At 38.0% G+C, this 20,077-nt stretch overlaps 1 protein-coding gene across 5 annotated transcripts in view; it reads left to right on the top strand.

Moving 5' to 3' along the window:
* The window catches only part of MLLT10 (MLLT10 histone lysine methyltransferase DOT1L cofactor), a 204,070-nt gene that overhangs the window by 39,399 nt on the left and 144,594 nt on the right, over nt 1-20,077 (top strand). For all 5 annotated transcript variants that reach the window (XR_016039189.1, XR_016039188.1, XM_088844148.1 and 2 more), the window contains exon 4: nt 9,145-9,199. Coding sequence is in view for 3 of the 5 variants with exons in the window: in XM_088844148.1 (XP_088700274.1) it covers nt 9,145-9,199 (55 nt within the window). In the remaining 2 variants the exon portion in view is untranslated. The remainder of the gene's footprint in view (nt 1-9,144; nt 9,200-20,077) is intronic.

Raw genomic sequence — 20,077 nt, 5'->3', positions numbered from 1 at the left:
ACTATTTTCTCTTTTTCAGAAAGATTGATTCTATCGATAAAGTAACTTCAAGTTCTTTGATTCTTACCTTTGTCATCTTGATTCTGCTGTTAAGCCCATCCAATGAATTTTTCATTCATGTTTTGTATTTTTAAGTTTCAGAATTTTTATTTAGTTCAGTAGTTTTTATTCTGTTGGGATCTCGTTTCATTTACTCTAGGTATCTTTTCACTTACCTCATAGAACTTAGTTATACTAGCTGTTACTGTAAAGCCTAATTCCAATGGCTAGGTCATTTTAGGATTGACTTTCATTGATTGCCGTTTATCTTGATCAACCAGTTTTCTGATTCTTCATAGATTAGGTAATTTGAATTGTTTGTTAGACATTGTGAATACTTGTGGGAAGTCTGGATTCTATTAAATCATTTTGAAGAAATTGATACTGTTTTTATTAGCTACTTGAGTTGGTTGGACTTAAGCTGCCTACTAAATATTTTGAGCAATGGTTTGAATCTCATTTCATTTCTTTTTTTCCTTAGCTGGACTCGAGCCTGCCCTTTACATGCAGTGGTTGTTCCAAGGTCACTGGGAGATTTGGGCAGATTCTATACATAAAAATTCAGGGGCTCCACTCCTGGTTCTCTCCTCTTGATTTAGATGTCACTTTCCTGAACTTCTGGTTCTTCAGATATTAAGACTGCAGGAGCCACTACAGGCTGAGTGTGGCTTGTCTTCAGACTAAAAGTCCCAGAAAAGGGGGAACTCTTCTTTTGCTGGTCCCTTCCAAATTTTGACGTCTGGTGGGAAACCAGCATCTGGCTGCTTATCCTGTGTAAGGTTTTGTCTCTTATAAGCTTACTTAGGCATTTTAGAAGTAGAAATTTATTTTATCATGATTTAAAAACATGTGGTATCTTTCAGTTTATTGCAGTTTTTATCTCTTTTAGCATTAAGTGATTTCATCTTTGGTCAGCAGGAGTGTCTTTAGGTTGCTTCAGATAGGTCCTTTTGACAGGACTAAAGCAATCTTTTACAGCTTCCTTGCTGTATTTAGGGCATACTTGACCTAGACCTGGAACCATCCACTTCTCTCAGGAGTCATGGTTGCTTCAGGAAATGCTATTTGGAGACCCAAGCCTGGGGGATAGGGGTGTTTATTTCTACTATGGTAGTCATGAACCTTTCTAAAACACAATAAAATAGGTTAATTTATATTTATTTTTTATCATTTGCTTAAAAGAAGAAATAATGATGGTAAATGTTTTATTGAACAAAAAATTTTTCATGCCATAATTATGTCTCTCATATAATACGAGAAAGATCAAACTTAAAACTTGAACTTATCCTTCTTATTTAGCCTGTGCTTTTTTTTGGTTGCAATCATAGTCTTACTGCTTTTTGTACATATAATGAATGGTGTTCACAATCTGAGTAAACAGTATAGCTGAATGGATTGTTATATAGTTACAGCTTCTTAAAGGTCAGTATTTTGGGTGAACTTGATTTAGTTAAGTATAGTAAGTTTTATACCTTGGGAAAAAAGCTAATTTAAAGTAGAACAAGTATTTGGAAATTGATGCCTACATTATAAAGATGGAAAATAGTTGTATGCTTTCTTACTACATTATATGAAGTAAAATAGAAACAGCCATCTTATATAATTTCTGTGTGTTTGGACCATTTCAATTAAAATGTTCTCTTCCCTCACCTTCTTTGGTAAAATGTGAGACTGTGGAATCCAAAAAAATAAAATGGGGGGGAAAAAAAGGTAACCTTGTGTATGTGTGTGTGTGTTTGGGGGTTTCCTAATCATCTGTGTACCAGGATTTACCTGTGTATTTTAACAGTACCTCTCACTAAGTAAGAATATATCTGTGGAATTCTAGTAGTAACATGTATACTTGTAGCCTGCTGTGTGAAATTTTTCAGGTTGGATTGGTTTACTGTAGGGTCTAGAATTTCTGTTGTCCTGAATCTGATCCATTTCTCTTGAACTTAGGGTGCAACCTCTAACTGTAACTTAACCTTCTTTTCTTTTCTCATTATCATTTTTTCTCTCAAGTCTCATATATATCTGCTTTTACCTTTTTTGGGAAGACATAGTAATATTTTATTTATTAGTATGTAGTGTTAGAGTTTTCTTCTCTGCATTTTGTTGTTTTTTTTTGGCACTTCATGGAGCATGTGGGACCTTAGTTTCCCAGCCAAGGATTGAAATGTGACCCCTGAATTGTAAGTAGAGTCTTAATCACTGGACTGCCAGGGAGGTCCTTTTCTCTGCATTTTTAAACTCACTTAAAATCTTTGTGAATATAGCATTAGCTTCCTCATTGTTATACAGTTAAAATAAAAATTTTATAGTTATAAACAGCCATTTTAAATATTTTTGTGCATATATCTTTTCATGGCTTGAGATTAAAGCATATAAATAATATAAAGATCATTAATATATGGTACTTAATAATTGCTATTTTTATTATATTTCCTTTGACTCTCTAGAAGTGAATTAATTGAATCAGTATTTTTCTTGATGCATATCACTAAATTGTTCTCCAAAAGAATTATAGTGCCATCAACAGTATATGAAAATTATTGTTCACTGCACTTTGAACATTAGGGATTATTTTTTAAGAAAAGATTTAGTAACTTAGTGGGAAAAAACAAGTATGTGACTTTTATATTCATATTTATTTGGATATAAGTGAGGCTAAATGGTCTTTCACAAATTAGCTACATCTACTTTTTATTAGATTGAAGTATAGTCAATTTACAATGTGTTAGTTTCAAGTGTATATAGCAAGATGATTGAGTTACACTCACACACACATATACATTTGTGTGTGGTCTTTTTCAGATTCTTTTCCATTATAGATTATTGCAGGGTATTAAGTAATAGGTCCCTGTGCTATACAGTAGGTCCTTTTTGTTTACCTGTTTTATATATAGTGGTATGTATATGTTAATCGCACAGTCCTAATTTATCCTCCTCACATCCCCTTTGGTAACTTAAAAGTTTTTTTCCTAAATGTTTGAGAGTCTGTTTTTATTTTCTAAATAAGTTCAGTTGTATCATTTTTTAAGATTGTACATATAAGTGATACCATATGATAATTGATTTCTGACTTTCTTCATTTAGTATGATCATCTCTAGGACTACCATTCATATTGCTGCAGATGGCATTATTTCATTCTTTTTAATGGCTGATATTTCATTGTATATATATGCGCACATGCGCACGCACACACCCCTACATAAACACACCACACATCTTTTGTACCCATTTCTCTATTGATGGGCATTTAGGTTACTTAGTGGAGGTGATGTAATTCCAGTGGAGCTATTTCAAATCCTGAAAGATGATGCTGTGAAAGTGCTGCCCTCAATATGCCAGCAAATTTGGAAAACTCAGCAGTGGCCACAGGCCATGAAAACGTTAGTTTTCATTCCAATCCCAAAGAAAGGCAATGCCAAAGAATGCTCAAACTACCGCACTATTGCAGTCATCTCACATGCTAGTCAAGTCATGCACAAAATTCTCCAAACCAGGCTTCAGCAATATGTGAACCGTGAACTTCCAGACGTTCAAGCTGGTTTTAGAAAAGGCAGAGGAACCTGAGGTCAAATTGCCAACATCCTCTGGATCATCGAAAAAGCAAGATGTTTTCCAGGAAAACATCTATTTCTACTTTATTGACTATGCCAAAGCCTTTGACTGTGTGGATCACAATAAACTGTGGAACATTCTGAAAGAGATGGGAATACCAGACCACCTAACCTGCCTCCTGAGAAATCTGTATACAGGTCAGAAAGCAACAGTTAGAACTGGACATGGAACGACAGACTAGTTCCAAAAAGGAAAAGGAGTATGTCAAGGTTGTATATTGTCACCCTGCTTATTTAACTTATCTTATATAGAGTACATCATGAGGAACGCTGGGTTGGAAGAAACACAGTTGGAATCAAGATTGCTGGGAGAAATATCAATAACCTCAGATATGCAGATGACATCACCCTTATGGCAGAAAGTGAAGAGGAACTAAAGAGCCTCTTGAAAGTGAAAGAGGAGAGTGAAAAGTTGGCTTGAAGCTTAACATTCAGAAAACGAAGATCATGGCATCTGGTCCCATCACTTCATGGGAAATAGATGGGGAAATAGTGGATGACTTTATTTTTCTAGGTTCCAAAATCACTGCAGATGCTGATTGCAGCCATGAAATTAAAAGACACTTACTCCTGGGAAGGAAAGTTATGACCAGCCTCGACAGCATATTAAAAAAGCAGAGACATTACTTTACCAACAAAGGTCCATCTAGTCAAGGCTATGGTTTTTCCAGTGGTCATGTGTGGATGTGAGAGTTGGACTACAGAGAAAGCTGAGCGCAGAAGAACTGATGCTGTTGAACTGTGGTGTTGGAGAAGACTCTTGAGAGTCCCTTGGACTGTGAAGAGATCCAACCAGTCCATCCTAAAGGAGATCAGTCCTGGGTGTTTATTGGAAGGACTGATGTTGAAGCTGATATGCCAATACTTTGCCCATCTGATGGGAAGAGCTGACTCATTTGAAAAGACACTGATGTTGGAAAAGATTGAAGGCAGGAGGAGAAGGTGACGACAGAGGATGAGATGGTTAGATGGCAATATCGACTCAATGGACATGGGATTGGATGGACTCTGGGAGCTGGTGATGGGCAGGGTGGCCTGGCGTGCTGCAAAGAGTCGGACACAACTGAGCAACTGAACTGAACTGATACCTTGGCTGTTGTAAATAGTACTGCTATTTATATTGCATTCGGGTGCATGTATCTTTTTGTTTTTTCTCTGGATATATGCCCAGTCAGTAGAGGGATTGCTGGGTCATTTGGTAGCTCTATTTTTAGTTTTTTGGGGAACCTCTGTTTTGTTTTCCATAGTGGCTACACCAGTTTACATTCCTACTAGCATTATAGGAGGGTTCCTTTTTCTCCATACCCTTTCCATCCTGTATTATTTGTAAGCTTAAAAAAAACAACAAACCTTATTTGAGGACTACTTTCTAGTTGTGGAATGAGGGCTTCTCATTGCGGTGGCTTCTCTTGTCACAGCACAGACTCTAGGGTACATGGGCTTCAGTAGTTGTGGTGCCTGGGCCTAGTTGCTACATGGCAGTGGAATCTTGTCAGACCAGGGATTGAACCTGTGTCCCCGGCATTGGCAGGCAGATTCTCAATCACTGGGCCACCAGGGAAGTCCTGTCGACTTTTTAATGATGGCCATTTTGTTTACTGTGAAGCAATACCTCATTGTAATTTTTATTTGTGTTTCTCTTATAATTAGCAATCTGATTTCGGTGTTGACCATCTGGTGATGTCCATGTGTAGAGTCTTCTCTTGTGTTGTTGGAAGAGGGTGTTTGCTATGACCAGTGCGTTCTCTTGACAAAACTCTATTAGCCTTTGCCCTGCTTCATTCCGTGCTCCAAGGCCAAATTTTCCTGTTACTCCGGGTGTTTCTTGACTTCCTACTTTTGCATTCCAGTCCCCTGTAATGAAAAGGACATCTTTTTTGGGTGTTAGTTCTAAAAGGTCTTGTAGGTCTTCATAGAACCTTTCAACTTCGGCTTCTTCAGCGTTACTGGTTGGGGCATAGGCCTGGATTACTGTAATATTGAATGGTTTGCCTTAGAAAGGAACAGAAATCATTCTGTCGTTTTTAAGATTGCATCCAAGTACTGCATTTCGGACTCTTTTGTTGACCATGATGATAGGGCGCCTTACATATGCTCACAGATGTCAGGGGGGCGCGGCCCAGATAACCACAGAAGTTTCTGATTGGCTCCTAAACACCCCCACCCTTTACATGCTTTAATGTGAGTGGAAAGCCTCTTTCAAAAGTCCTGCGCTTACCCCATGCTTGCATATATATATGAGAAGCTTACACCAATAAAACGGGAACTGCCTTGACAGAACCCCCCGCTGCGTCTGAGTGTCTCTCTGTGGGCAAGGGAGGCTGTGAGGCAGGCGGCCCGCTCACTTCCTCTTTGGGGCTTGCTCCTTCAGACCCAGTCCCCTGGAGGAGCTAATCTTGGGCGGCTTTCTTGCCGAGCCCGAGGCTCCCCTCAGTCTCTGGCTCCTGCCTTGGAGCGCTACAGGGCAGGAGAGGAGAAGAGGAAGAGAGAGAGGAAGCCAGGCCGGATGCCGGGAGGAACCCACACATGATGGCTACTCCATTTCTTCTAAGGGATTCCTGCCCACAGTAGTAGATATAATGGTCATCTGAGTTAAATTCACCCATTCCAGTCCATTTTAATTCACTGATTCCTAGAATGTCCATGTTTACTCTTGCCATCTCCTGTTTGACCACTTCCAATTTGCCTTGATTCATGGACCTGACATTCCAGGTTCCTGTGTAATATTGCGCTTTACAGCACCAGATCTTGCTTCTATCACTGGTCACATCCACAACTTGGTATTGGTTTTGCTTTTGCTCCATCCCTTCATTCCTTCTAGAGTTATTTCTCCACTGATCTCTAGAGAAGCACAAGCTGGAATCAATCAGATTGCTGGGAGAAATATCAATAACCTTAGATATGCAGTTGACACTACCCTTATGGCAGAAAGTGAAGAGGAACTAAAAAGCCTCTTGATGAAAGTGAAAGAGGCGAGTGAAAAGGTTGGCTTGAAGCTCAACATTCAGAAAACAAAGATCATGGCATCTGGTCCCATCACTTCATGGGAAATAGATGGAAAAACAGTGGAAACAGTGTCAGACTTTATTTTTGGGGCTCCAAAATCACTGCAGATGCTGATTTCAGCCATGAAATTAAAAGACGCTTACTCCTTGGAAGGAAAGTTATGACCAATCTTGATAATATAATAAAAGGCAGAGACATTACTTTGCCAACAAAGGTCCGTCTAGTCAAGGCTGTGGTTTTTCCCAAGGTCACGTATGGATATGAGAGTTGGACTGTGAAGAAAGCTGATTGCCGAAGAATTGATGCTTTTGAACTGTGGTGTTGGAGAAGACTCTTGAGAGTTCCTTGTACCGCAAGGAGATCCAACCAGTCCATTCTAGAGGAGATCAGTCCTGGGTGTTCATTGGAAGGACTGATGCTAAAGCTGAAACTGCAGTACTTTGGCCACCCCATGCGACGAGTTGACTCACTGGAAAAGACTGTGATGCTAGGAAAGGTTGGGGGCGGGAGGAGAAGGGGACGACCGAGAATGAGATGGCTGGATGGCATCACCGACTCTGTGGACATGAGTTTGAGTGAACTCCAGGAGTTGATGATGAACAGGGAGGCCTGGCGTGCAGTGATTCATGGGGTCACGGAGAGTCGGACATGACTGAGCGACTGAACTGAACTGAACTAACCTCTTCCAGTGGATGTAGATGATTTTACTATTTGGTCTTTATCCTCCCTAACCAGCTTATGAACTATGGTGCTGGAGAAGAGTCTTAAGAGTCCCTTGGACTGCAAGGAGATCAATCCTAGGTGTTCATTGGAAGGACTGATGCTAAAATTGAAACTCCAATTCTTTGGCCACCTCATGCGACGAATTGACTCACTGGAAAAGACTCTGATGCTGGGAGGGATTGGGGGCGGGAGGAGACCGGGACAACAGAGAATGAGATGGATGGATGGCATCATCAACTCGATGGACATGAGTTTGAGTGAACTCCGAGAGTTGGTTTTGGACAGGGAGGCCTGGCGTGCTGTGATTCATGGGGTCGCAAAGAGTCGGACAGGACTGAGCGACTGAACTGAACTGAACCAGCTTATTGTGTACTTATTTACTGTTTTATCTTAACTTCCTGCTCTTTATTTTCCTTTGTAGCTCATTTATCTTATGGTATTATATGCTTCAGATTGGTAGCTTATGGTGAATGGTGTTGGATTCTTCATCTTTGAAGAAGAAAATTTAGCTTCAGGATCAGGGACCAACTCAGGGCTCTTGTGTGGCAGAAGTTTTATTACAGTGTAAAAGGACAGAGAAGGCTTCTGACATAGACATTAGAAGGGGGTGGAGAGTGCCCTCCTTGCTAGTCTTAGCAAGGGAGCTAGATTTTTTTTCAGTTGTTTTTTACAGTAAATCAAAGAATGTCTCAAGGTTGTAAAGGTCTTACCAGACCCCCTCCCACAATTTACATTTTAAGATAACCGGATTAGTCAGAAGGTTCTTAAGAAGGAAAAACATGTCCTCAAGCAGGATACTTTGTTGTTATATAATCCTTAGTACAGAGTTTAAGATGAGTTGTTTTGTTGTGTGATCATCAGCTCTGGGCTGAAAGGAAAAAAACAAAAAAACCCAAAAACCTATGTGACTAAGACTGAGGAATGTAGGGAATAAAACGTGTGTCCTTTTCTCCTTTCAAGCCCCAGACCCCTTTCTCCTCTTTGGGCATCCTGGACTTCTCTCATCAACCTAAGAACTGACTCTCAAAACCTCTTTGGAGAATAAGGAAGGGTACAGATAATAAGTAGTTATATATGACTTTATGACTTCTAGGAATATAGTCTTTATAGTAAGACAGTGCCACTGAAAACTCTTTATTTTTATAATTATTTCAGTCCTCTTACCAGTAGGGAAAAGGAGTGGTAATATTCCTTGGTGTTTATTTCTGGCTTTAAATTGTGGGAGTGGTAGAGAGAGGAATCCATAGTAACTACTCAGTATCATTGTGTTGTGAATGAAAAGAATAATGGGAATAATTAGAGCAATTCTTGCCTTCCAAAGGCAGGTCAGCACATATCATTATGAGATCATAATCTACTTAAATCAAAATTCTGAATTTGAATTTGTCTCTTTATTTCAGGAGAAATCAGATCCAAGTGACTATGTAATAATCCTGGTTGATTCTACTCAGACAGTAAAGGGATAGAGGCAAATATTAAAAACCATGCCCAAATATGGTGTTCAGAGAATCTTTTTATTAATACAAGAAGAAGGAAAAAAGTCTTAACATTTTACTTTTCACTAAATTTTACTTTTTAAAAGTTCTTGTCTGGTACTTTGAGGATGATCACTTATCACAGAGAATTACTTGGTGAGGATCTTTCTGAAATATTCTTGGTGGCAACTAAGAGAAAATGCCACTACCACATTTTGGATAGTTTTGAAGTTACATGGAAGATGTTACACTTTGGTAATCTGAAAAATCTCTTTGTTTCCTCCTCTTTTAATAGAGATGTGAACTGTGTCCTCATAAGGATGGAGCTTTAAAAAGAACAGATAATGGCGGTAAGTGCAGAAAATTTTGAAAAAATTTTTCGTAAGAACTGGAGTGCAGATGTATTTTTAAATATCTGGTAATTAATTCATTTTTATCAAATAGTGATGGCCACTCAGATATTTTTTTAACAGTACTAGGTGTAATTCACGAATTTTCTTTTTATTGAAACACAACTTTTCTACTTTTTGAACAAACTTAAGTATATTTTGTTTTGTGTTTTTAGTATAGAATGATCCACATACTTCTAATTAAAATCTTGAGTTTTTATTTTTAATGGATACAATTTCTTACATTAGAAATTACTGTTGGGATAATAAGCTACTTTTTTTTCTTGGTTAGAGATAAAAATCTATTGTTTTAGATTCTTTTTTCCCTCTTTTGTGTATTACTAGACAAATGATGTTTCTAATGAATGTTAATTATGACACCCTGTGGATCTTTGTTGTTTGAATATAAAGAAATTTTATTTCTCTTAAATTTTGGTGTGCTTTCCTAAGGCCCCTTTTGTATTTCTAGTTTTCATTTCCATTTTTAGTTACCTTTCTCAAAGAAATCCCATGTTTCTTTATAGCTCAGTACCATTCTTAAATGTGTAGGCATACTGTGAAAATTAAGTAGCTGATGAATCTCAAAAAAGTAGAGATTAAGCCACTGTTAGTATGTACTTCCATTTTGGGCAGCCAACTCTATAGTGTTGTTGGCATAGAATAGTGTCATGACATGAGTAAATAAAAGGAAAAAATAATGTTTTTGGCTAGAAATACATCTATTTAATGTTTTGACCATAAGTCACATTATCCAAAATTTTAAATGTTAAAAACCCTGCCTCCTACTTCTGTTCACCATCTACACAGTTTCTCAGTAAATTTTCTGCCACTAGCATAGTTCCTATGACTTTTCTGCATATTCCAATAAATATGAGGAGACATATTTTTGTAACTTTAATACAAATGGATTAATGGTATGCATACTCTCTTGCATCTTAAATTTTTTCCCTGAACAATTTATCTACTGTCAGTATAGAGCTTTATTTATTACTGCATGTTATGGAATTAGTCACCTGTTGTTGGACTTTGTAATCTTTTGTGTTTATGACTACTGCTTGTATATGGGTCATTTTGCTTGTATGCAGTGACATCTGTAGGATTTTATTAATTCTCAGATGTGGAACTGTTGGATCAAAGAGATTTTGCAGTTAATTTTGGTAGATATTCCCAAATTATTCTGTTCAGTGGTTGTATCAGTTTGTGTTCCCAGCAGTAATGAATGAAAACCTATTCTTTATGTCTTTGGTAATCCGGTAGGTGAAAGTATCTCAGAGCTTGTATTTTGCATTTCTCTTATTATGACTGAATCTGAGCATCTTTTCATGTTTTTAAGAGCAATTCATGTTGTCCCTTCTGTGATCTCTTCATATGCTTTTTCTATTTAGTCGTTGATCTTTTTCTTTTTGATTTGTTGGAGCTTTCATAGGAGCACTTCATATATTCTACTTTTTTGATGATTCATTCTTGCTGTTAATCTTTGCTCTTGGGGTTTTTATCTGTACAGAAGGTTTTGATTTTCACTTAGTTGAATTTATTAATCTTATGTGTCATGGCTTCTGATATTTTGAACCATTAGTTAAACAGGCTGTCCCTACTCCAAAGTTATATAGGGAATGCTTTCACATTTTCCTCTGTTTGTTTTTTGTTTGTTTTTGGCTGCACTGCACAGCAGGTGGGATAGTTCTTTGACTCAGGACTGAATCTTGGCCTTTTGTAGTGGCAATGTGGAGTTCTAACCACTGGACCACCAGGGGAGTACCTTCTGTAGTATTTTTATGACTTCTTTTTTCTCTTTTTTTCTTTCTTTCCTTCTTACTTTCAGTTCATTTTTCCTTATTGATTTGCAGTGCCATCTGTGTTATAGTCTAAATTTGGTGTGTATTTAAAAGATGCTAAATTCTGTTCCAAAATTATTTTGGAGCATGAAATGCATTTTCCTGTAGAAATGCTAATTGTATTTGCAGCGTGGTTAGCAAAATCCCACCATGTGCCTGATGTATAGTATTGATTATACTGTTCTTTAATATCTAATACCCATTTTTCCAGGAGCCTGGTGAGCTACAGTCCAAGGGGTCAGACACAGCCTAGCAACTAACACCCATTTTTCATGCTGGAAAATTATGTTCCAAGTTTTAGTTTTCTTTCTCTAGTGGTCATGATCAGGAATGTCTCAATTTTACTTTTGATTTTCTTCAATGTCAACTACTCCATAGATCTTTGTTGAAGGTAAGTGTTTTAACAGGTTGATGTGTGGAAAGTGAGTTGTAGGCAAAGGGAGAAGCAAATGATAAAGACCCAGGTGTATCAGGGATTTGTACTGTAAAGTTTGAATGGTAGACCTTCTGAGAAGTGGAGCTTCTTTTCCTTTTCCCTCCCTCCCTCCGTCTTGACATGCCTTCCTTCCCCACCTTCTCCCTTTGCCTTTCTTCTCCCCCTCCTCCTTTTTAGTTTAAGACTTGGTCCTGATGATTATCAGGAGCCATTGAAGCTGAGGAATAACATGAGTTTTCTGTGTCAGAAAGATCACTCTGACAGCCTTGTGAATGGGTTATGAGACTAGACCAACTATAAAAAAGAAAGTTGTAGCTGGATCCTGTGTGCTTTGAATATTCTTAAAGTCAGTTACATAGGAAGAGATAGAAAAAAAAATTGTAGAGGTAATTCAGTATGCCATTTTATTGACTGAACTCTAGCCAAACCTATATGGAAATCTCTTGTGAATGATTTTAAGGCTTTCCAAACCATCATTGTCAAAGACAGGAAGTGTACAATTGAGGGGGCCAGGCAGGAGGCAGTGTCAGCTTATCTATATTCTTGAAGAGGAAATTTTAAAATGAGTTGAGAGCCATTGATAGACACTATCTGACAGAACAATTAGAAGAATTTGAATTTGGCAGGGTTGTATATTCATAACAATATACAATATCATGCACTTTCTCTATTGGAGTTAAAAGCTGTTTTTCAAGGATAATTTTGATTATTCCTATTTTGTGTGAGTTGCTCAGTCATGTCTGACTCTTTGCTGCCCCATGGGTTGTAGCCTACCAGGCTCCTTTGTTCACGGGATTTTCTGGCCAAGAATACTGGGATGGGTTGCCGTTTCCTTCTCCAGGGGATCTTCCCGATCCAGGGATCAAACCTGAGTCTCCTGCATTGTGGGCAGATTCTTTACCACCTGAGTTCATATTTTGAGGGGCTATAATTTATACTCTGATGTTGGAATCTACACTCTACAAAGACAGGACTTTGCTTTATTGCAGTAAATCCAAGGGAGAGACACTGAGAAACTGTTTGAGGTAGAAGTAGTGGGAGGGTTAAAAATGAGGGAATGGACATGAGAGATACTAAAGTGATAAATTTTTACAGATATATTAAAAATAATTTTACTATGGAAAATTTTCAAGCATACATACAAGTAGAGAGAATCCCTACCTTGGTATCTAGCTTTAACAGTGATCAAGCCATAGCCAGCTGTTTCCTTTCTACTCTCTCCTATCCCAGTCTTCTGATGAGTTTAAATTCTTAACTTAAGTGGCTATTTTAAAAATGCACAATATATCATCACACCTAAAAAGGATTAACCAGGATTTCTTTAATCCATGATATATGGAGTCTTTGTTCAAAATTTCTTGATTGTCTCGTTTTCTTTTATACTTGTTGAATGAGGATCTCACAAAGGTCCATAAGCTGGATTCAAATAAGGTACATACATTTCAGAATCTTGATATTTCTCTTAGTTCTTTCTGTGGTCTCCTTTTCCCCTCTTTGTCAGTTTACTTATGGGAAAAAATACCTGAGAAATTTGCCCTGTTAGTGTTTGTCCACAGCACACTTTGTTGATTAATCTTAGATGAGTGTGTGTAGTGTGTGTGTGTGTGTTTTAACAGGTCACTTGTATTTTCTGTGCATTAGTAGACTAAAGTGGACATTGCAATTATGTAGTTATAAACCAAATAATGTCAAGGATTGCCTGAGCCATCAGCTAAGAGAGAGAAGCATGTTGATTTTGGACTTCTAGTCTCCAGAACTGAGAGTGTGAGAGAATATATTTCTTTTTTCTTTAGCTACCTAATTTGTTGAAATTTTTATTACTGCCCTAGGACACTGGTACACGTGTGTTGAGAATATTTGCATTTATATTCATAACATGTATTGGGCTGTTACTTTGTTTTCTTATGCCTTTTTGTCTGACTTTGGGGCATTTGATATCATACTGGCCTCATAGAATGAACTAGGAAGTGTTGCCTCTTCAAGTTTTTCAGAAGTTTGAGAAGGATTTGTGTTTATATTTCTTTAAATATTTGGTGGTATTCAATTATGAAGGCATCTGGTACAGGACTTTTCTTTGTTGGGAGGTTTTTCCTTGTTGATTGAGTCAATCTCTTGTTCTAGATCTATTTAGATTTTCTTGCTTGAGTCATTTTTGTTAGTTTGCATTTTCTTAGGAATTTGTCCGTTTCTTGTAGGTTATCTAATTTGTTGGTGTACATTTGTTGATGGTATTCTTTTAATTCTTATTTTTGTTAAGGTCAGTGATAGTGTTCCCACTCATTTCTGAATTTAGTAATTTGTCTTTGTTTTCCTGGTCAGTCTAAAAGTTTGTCAGTTTTATTGATCTTTCAAAGAACTTTGGTTTTGATTGTTCCTGTTATTTTTCTATTTTATCACTAATCTTTACACTTTTCTTTTTCCTGCTGGTTTGGGGCTTAGTTTGCTCTTTTTCTTGCTCCTTAAGGTAGGTATATAATTAGAAACCCTGTATTATTACTATTTTTATTTTATGTATAGCACAGGGAACTATATTATTTTGTAATAAAGTAAGAAAAGAAACTGAAAAATAATATATACATACACATATCTACGTGTGTGTATGTATGTCTGAATCACTTTGTTGTACACCAGAAACTAAGACAACATTGTAAATCAACTATACCTCGATTAAAAAAAAGAGATCTCTGTATATTTAAACTGTCACTCCCTTCCCTGCATTTCACCCCACTCAAGCATCTTCTTTGCACCATAGGTATTATCTGGTATGAATTTAACTGGAGTGTTGCTTTCTATGTATCACATGAAATTATGTATGTCATTTTTATGTGTTTTCCATTTGTCTTAAAGTATTTTCCAGTTTCCATCGTAACTTCTTCTTTGACTCGGTTATTTAAGAGGATATTGTGTAATTTCCATATATTTGTGGATTTTCCAGTTTTTCTTCTTTTATTGATTTTAATTTTCATTCTATTGTGGATTGGTAAGATCTGACTTCAGATCTTTTAAAATTTATTGACACTTGTTTTGTAACCGGCACTGTTACCAATCTTGGAGACCATTTGTGGGTGTTTGAGAAGAATATGTATTTTGCTGATTTTAGTGCAGTTTTCTGTATACGTATATTGAGCCTAGATAGGTTGTAGTAACTCTTCTATTTCTTTAGTGGTTTTCTAAGTTCTACCCATTACTGAAAGATGAGTAAAGAACAGCCTGTTTCTCCCTTCAGTTTTGTTTCCCCACCCCACCCCCGCCCATGTATTTTGGAGCTCTGATGTTTGGTGCATGTATATTTATAATTGTTGTTTATGTTCTTGGTGTTTTGACCTGCTTTTCAATATATAATGTTCTTCTTTGTTGTTTGTAACAGATTTTGATTCTTACTTCGTTTCCCATGTATATTTTTTTAAACGGTTATCCTGGGGATTACAGTTAACCTCTTAAACTTAAAACACACTTCATCCAGGTTAAAGGATACAAGAGCAAATGCCTCAGTCAGTCCTTCTTCCTTCCGTTCCGTTCTGTCGCTCAGTCGTGTCCGACTTTTTGCGACCCCGTGGACTGTAGCCTACCAGGCTTCCTCGTCCATGGGATTCTCCAGGCAAGAATACTGGAGTGGGTTACCGTTTCCTTGTCCAGGGGATCTTCCCGACCCAGGGATCGAACCCGGGTCTCCCACATTGGAGGCAGAGCTTTAACCTCTGAGCCACCAGGGAAGCCCCCCTTCTTCCTTAGTTCCGTTAAAACTTAAAACCACAGTTCTTTGAGGACAAGCTCTGCTTTACCCCTTCAGGAACCAGGGGCCAGAGTTTGGCACTAGGAACATGGGATGCTGTTTTCAAGACCATTGTCATGCTAGTAAGTGGTAGAGCCTAGGAAACTGAAAATGACACAAAACTCTTACAGTTTTTAAGTTGTCTCTTTGTTGTTTACTTGGTACTGTAAACTTTTCACTATCTTCCAGAGTAGTTCAGTTCAATTCAGTCACTCAGTCGTGTCCGACTCTCCACGACCCCATGAATCACAGCACGCCAGGCCTCCCTGTCTGTCACCAACCCCCGGAGTACACTCAAACTCATGCCCACAGAGTCGGTGATGCCATCCAGCCATCTCATTCTCGGTCTTCCCCTTCTCCTCCCGCCCCCAACCTTTCCCAGCATCAGAGTCTTTTCCAGTGAGTCAACTCGTCGCATGAGGTGGCCAAAGTATTGCAGTTTCAGCTTTAGCATCAGTCCCTCCAATGAACATCCAGGATTGATCTCCTTTAGAATGGACTGGTTGGATCTCCTTGCAGTATAAGGGACTCTCAAGAGTCTTCTCCAACACCACAGTTCAAAAGCATCAATTCTTCGGCGATCAGCCTTCTTCACAGTCCAACTCTCACATCCATACATGACCATGGGAAAAACCATTGCCTTGACTAGACGGACCTTGGTTGGCAAAGTAATGTCTCTGCTTTTTAATATATTATCAAGGTTGGTCATAACTTTCCTTCCAAGGAGCAAGCGTCTTTTAATTTCATGGCTGCAATCAGCATCTGCAGTGATTTTGGAGCCCCCAAAAATAAAGTCTGACATTGTTTCCACTGATTTTCCATCTATTTCCCATGAAGTGATGGGACCAGATGCCATGATCTTCGTTTTCTGAATGTTGAGCTTCAAGCCAACCTTTTCACTCTCCTCTTTCACTTTCATCAAGAGGCTTTTGAGTTCCTCTTCACTTTCTGCCATAAGGGTGGTGTCATCTGCATATCTAAGGTTATTGATATTTCTCCCAGCAATCTTGATTCCAGCTTGTGCTTCTTCCAGCCCAGCGTTCCTCATGATGTACTCTGCATATAAGTTAAATAAGCAGGGTGACAATATACAACCTTGACGTACACCTTTTCCTATTTGGAACCAGTCTGTTGTTCCATGTCCAGTTCTAACTGTTGCTTCCTGACCTGCATACAGGTTTCTCAAGAGGCAGGTCAGGTGGTCTGGGATTCCCATCTCTTTCAGAATGTTCCACAGTTTATTGTGATCCACACAGTCAGAGTAGAGTTCTGACCAAATTGGTTTTGACATTTTATGCTCAGTCCAGACGCTTCATTTTTGACCTTTATTTACCATTTTTCAATAGACATGTATATTATTTAGTTGTCAGTAACAGAAATAGATCTGGATATCTGAAATAAAAAGAAGAAATGAAAAGATTTAACTCATGGACTTGGAGGAAAAAATGAGTGCTTGAGTGCTTGCATTTTGGAGTTATTAGAACCAGAAACAAACAGAATCTCCCCAAGCATGGTATTCTAGTGAGAAGAGGGAATGGATACTGAACAAGCTTAAATCATGGCTGTCTAACAGTAGTATTGTATGACTTAATGGATGTGGGCTGAGATGAGGGAAGGGAGTTGCTCAGATTTCTTTGTAGACAGCTGAATATCGATGGTCTTTTACTGAGTTATAGAGAGTGTTGGATAGAGGGTTGTTTTGGAAGTAGAGATCAATGCTGAGATACTCTTTATGTGTTGAGTTTAAGATGATGGTGAGATTGCTGAATAATGTATACATCAGTAGGAAATTGAATATAATTATCAGCTTTTAGCTCTTATCATTCCTGCTTCTTTACCATGTAGTTTCCTTCCTGGGGAGGTTACCACATTCTTGATATCTATCTGGAGCTATTTTCTGCATACATAAACACTTTTTACACAAATGTAGAATATAGAGTTTTATGAATTGCTTCTTCATTAATAATGTACCTTGGAGATCACTGCACATAGTTCAGTTCAGTTCAGTCGCTCAGTCGTGTCCAACTCTTAGCGACCCCATGAACCACAGCACGCCAGGCCTCCCTGTCCATCACCAACTCCCGGAGTTCACTCAAACTCATGTCCATCGAGTCGGTGATGCCATCCAGCCACCTCATTCTCTGTCTTGCCCGTCTCCTCCTACCCCCAATCACTCCCAGCATCAGAGACTTTTACAGTGAGTCAACTCGTCACATGAGGTGGCCAAAATATTGGAGTTTCAGCTTTAGCATCAGTCCTTCCAATGAACACCCAGGATTGATCTCCTCTAGAATGGTCTGGTTGGATCTCCTTGCAGTCCAAGGGACTCTCAAGAGTCTTCTCCAGCACCACAGTTCAAAAGCATCAATTCTTCGGCGATCAGCTTTCTTCACAGTCCAACTCTCACATCCATACATGACCACGGGAAAAGCCATAGCCTTGACTAGACGGACCTTGGTTGGCAAAGTAATGTCCCTGCTCTTTAATATGCTATCTAGGCTGGTCATAACTTTCCTTCCAAGGAGCAAGCGTCTTTTAATTTCCTGGCTGCAATCAGCATCCGCAGTGATTTTGGAGCCCAAAAAAATAAAGTCTGACACGGTTTCCACTGTTTTCCCATCTATTTTCCAAGAAGTGATGGGCAGTAAAAAACTCTCTCATATACATCTGTATTGTATTTAATTGTAAAAATGAACTGTAATTTATTTAACCATTTAACCATAATAAGATTGTTATTATTAGTCTTTTTTTTTAAATACTGCAGTGAATAACCATATACAATGTAATCATAAATATGTGGGTGATTTGCTGTAGGCAAAAATTCCTGGAAGTGGAATTGCTGTGGAGAGGGTATGTGCATCTGAAATTTTAGTGGATTTTGCCATATCCCCTCTATTGAGATGTACTAATTCATATTACATGAGAAGAGACTGTTTTTGCCATGGTTTCCTCAGCACAGTTGCATGACTACCTGAGTCAGTTTCAGTTTGGGATCGTTGATCAGACTCACAAGTCACAGTTGACTTATCCAGCACCAAATACACCTATGAAGGAAAAGCATGTACAGTTACAATATAGAGTCCTCCAAACTCTGATGCATGTTTTGGTGTTTCCAGCATTTTGATTGTAAGGTTGACATGCGAGTACGGTAACATTAGCACACATTTTAACCTCTATATTTGTAAGTGGCTAGCTCTTTTATTTTAATATAGCTGTAGACCATAAATTATAAGTCATACAATATATATTCCTGACAGCCAAGTACAGCAGGCTGGTTATTCTGGGATTAGTTATTAGTGCATGGCAGACCCTATAGGACCATCATCTATCTTCAGGGTTGGTGTTGAAAGAACTATCAAGATATTTTCCTCAAGAGCCTAAAAGAGGTATTCAGAATATAGCTTTTAACCCTTTCCATCTATCAGTATTAAGAATACTTTAATATTTTTCTCTCTGGTGGGTAAAGATAAAGTGAAAGTGAAGTCGCTCAGTCGTGTCCGACTCTTAGCGACCCCATGGACTGCAGCCCACCAGACTCCTCCGTCTATGGGATTCTCCAGGCGAGAGCACTGGAGTGGGTTGCCATTTATAAACATAGCCTTAATATGCATTTCTGTTATCATGAGAGAAGTTGAACACCTCTTCATATGCTTAAAAACTTTTTATTTTCTTTATGTGAAGTTTTCATTCATATTCTTAACTCATTTTCCTTTTGGTACATTCCTCATGGTATATTTGTTGATAGTTATGTAAGTGCTCTTAATGTATTAGGGAAATTAGCCCTTTGGGGTATTACAGGGCTTTTTCCTCCTAAATGTTGGTTTGTGTTTTGATTTTGCCTTTGGCCATACAGAAATAAGTGATCATGTTATTATCATTAAAAAGAATTCTCCTGGTTTGGTAGCATACTGGAAGCGCTATTTTCTATACCAAGATTGTTTCACACTTTTTGGTAGGCTTTTTCTAGTATGTGGCTTAAAATTTTTTTAGATTAATGATCCATCCAGAATTTATTGTAATGTGAGCTATGAGGTATGGAGCTATTTTTCACCTAGGTGACTATCCATTTGTTCCAAATACACGTTTTGAATAATGCGATTTCCCCTTTTGAATTCAAATGACACTTGTGATTTGGCTTCATTTCTGGACTTGCATTTTGTTTAGTGATGTGTCTTTTTGTGGCCAGTAATACACTGTTTTAATTGTTCCAATTTTACGTGTTGCAGAGATAGCCCTTCCTCATTATTATCTTCCTCTCTTCCATTTTTTTCTTCTGCTCTCCCACATTTTCTTGTCTTCAGAAAAAATTGTTTTTGATTTTTAAAGAGCGCTAATGGTGTTTTTGGCTCTACTTGTTTTTCTCTAAGCCTTTTTTTAGTCAGCTTGTTTAATTTGTTTTAATTAATGTCTTGGAATACTTTTAGATTTACTGAAAAGTTGCAAAGGTAGTACAGAGAGTTCCTGTATACCCTTTTTCCAGTTTCTTCATTATTAACTTTGTACAGTAACATGGTATATCTGTGAAAACTAAGAGACAATTATAGGTTTCTATTAACTGAATGCGATACTTAAAAATATTTTTCATCTTTTTTTTTTCGTTAATGTTCTTTTGCGTTTATAGTTTCCATGTCTCTTGGTCTCCCATGGTCTGTAACAGTTTGTCAATCTTTTTTGGTTTTGCATGACCTTGACAGTCTTGAATACTGGCCGGGTACCTGTTGAATGTCCCCTAATCTGGGTTTCTCTGATGTTTTTCTCCTGATTAGATTGGGTTTATGGATTTGGGGAAAGAATAC

This window comes from Moschus berezovskii, chromosome 15, assembly GCF_049115385.1.
Source record: "Moschus berezovskii isolate FMDL1 chromosome 15, NW_MosBer_1.0, whole genome shotgun sequence".
Lineage (NCBI taxonomy): Eukaryota > Metazoa > Chordata > Mammalia > Artiodactyla > Moschidae > Moschus > Moschus berezovskii.
The sequence above is the reverse complement of the archived record's forward strand: the minus strand, read 5'-3'. Positions and strand labels throughout refer to the sequence as shown.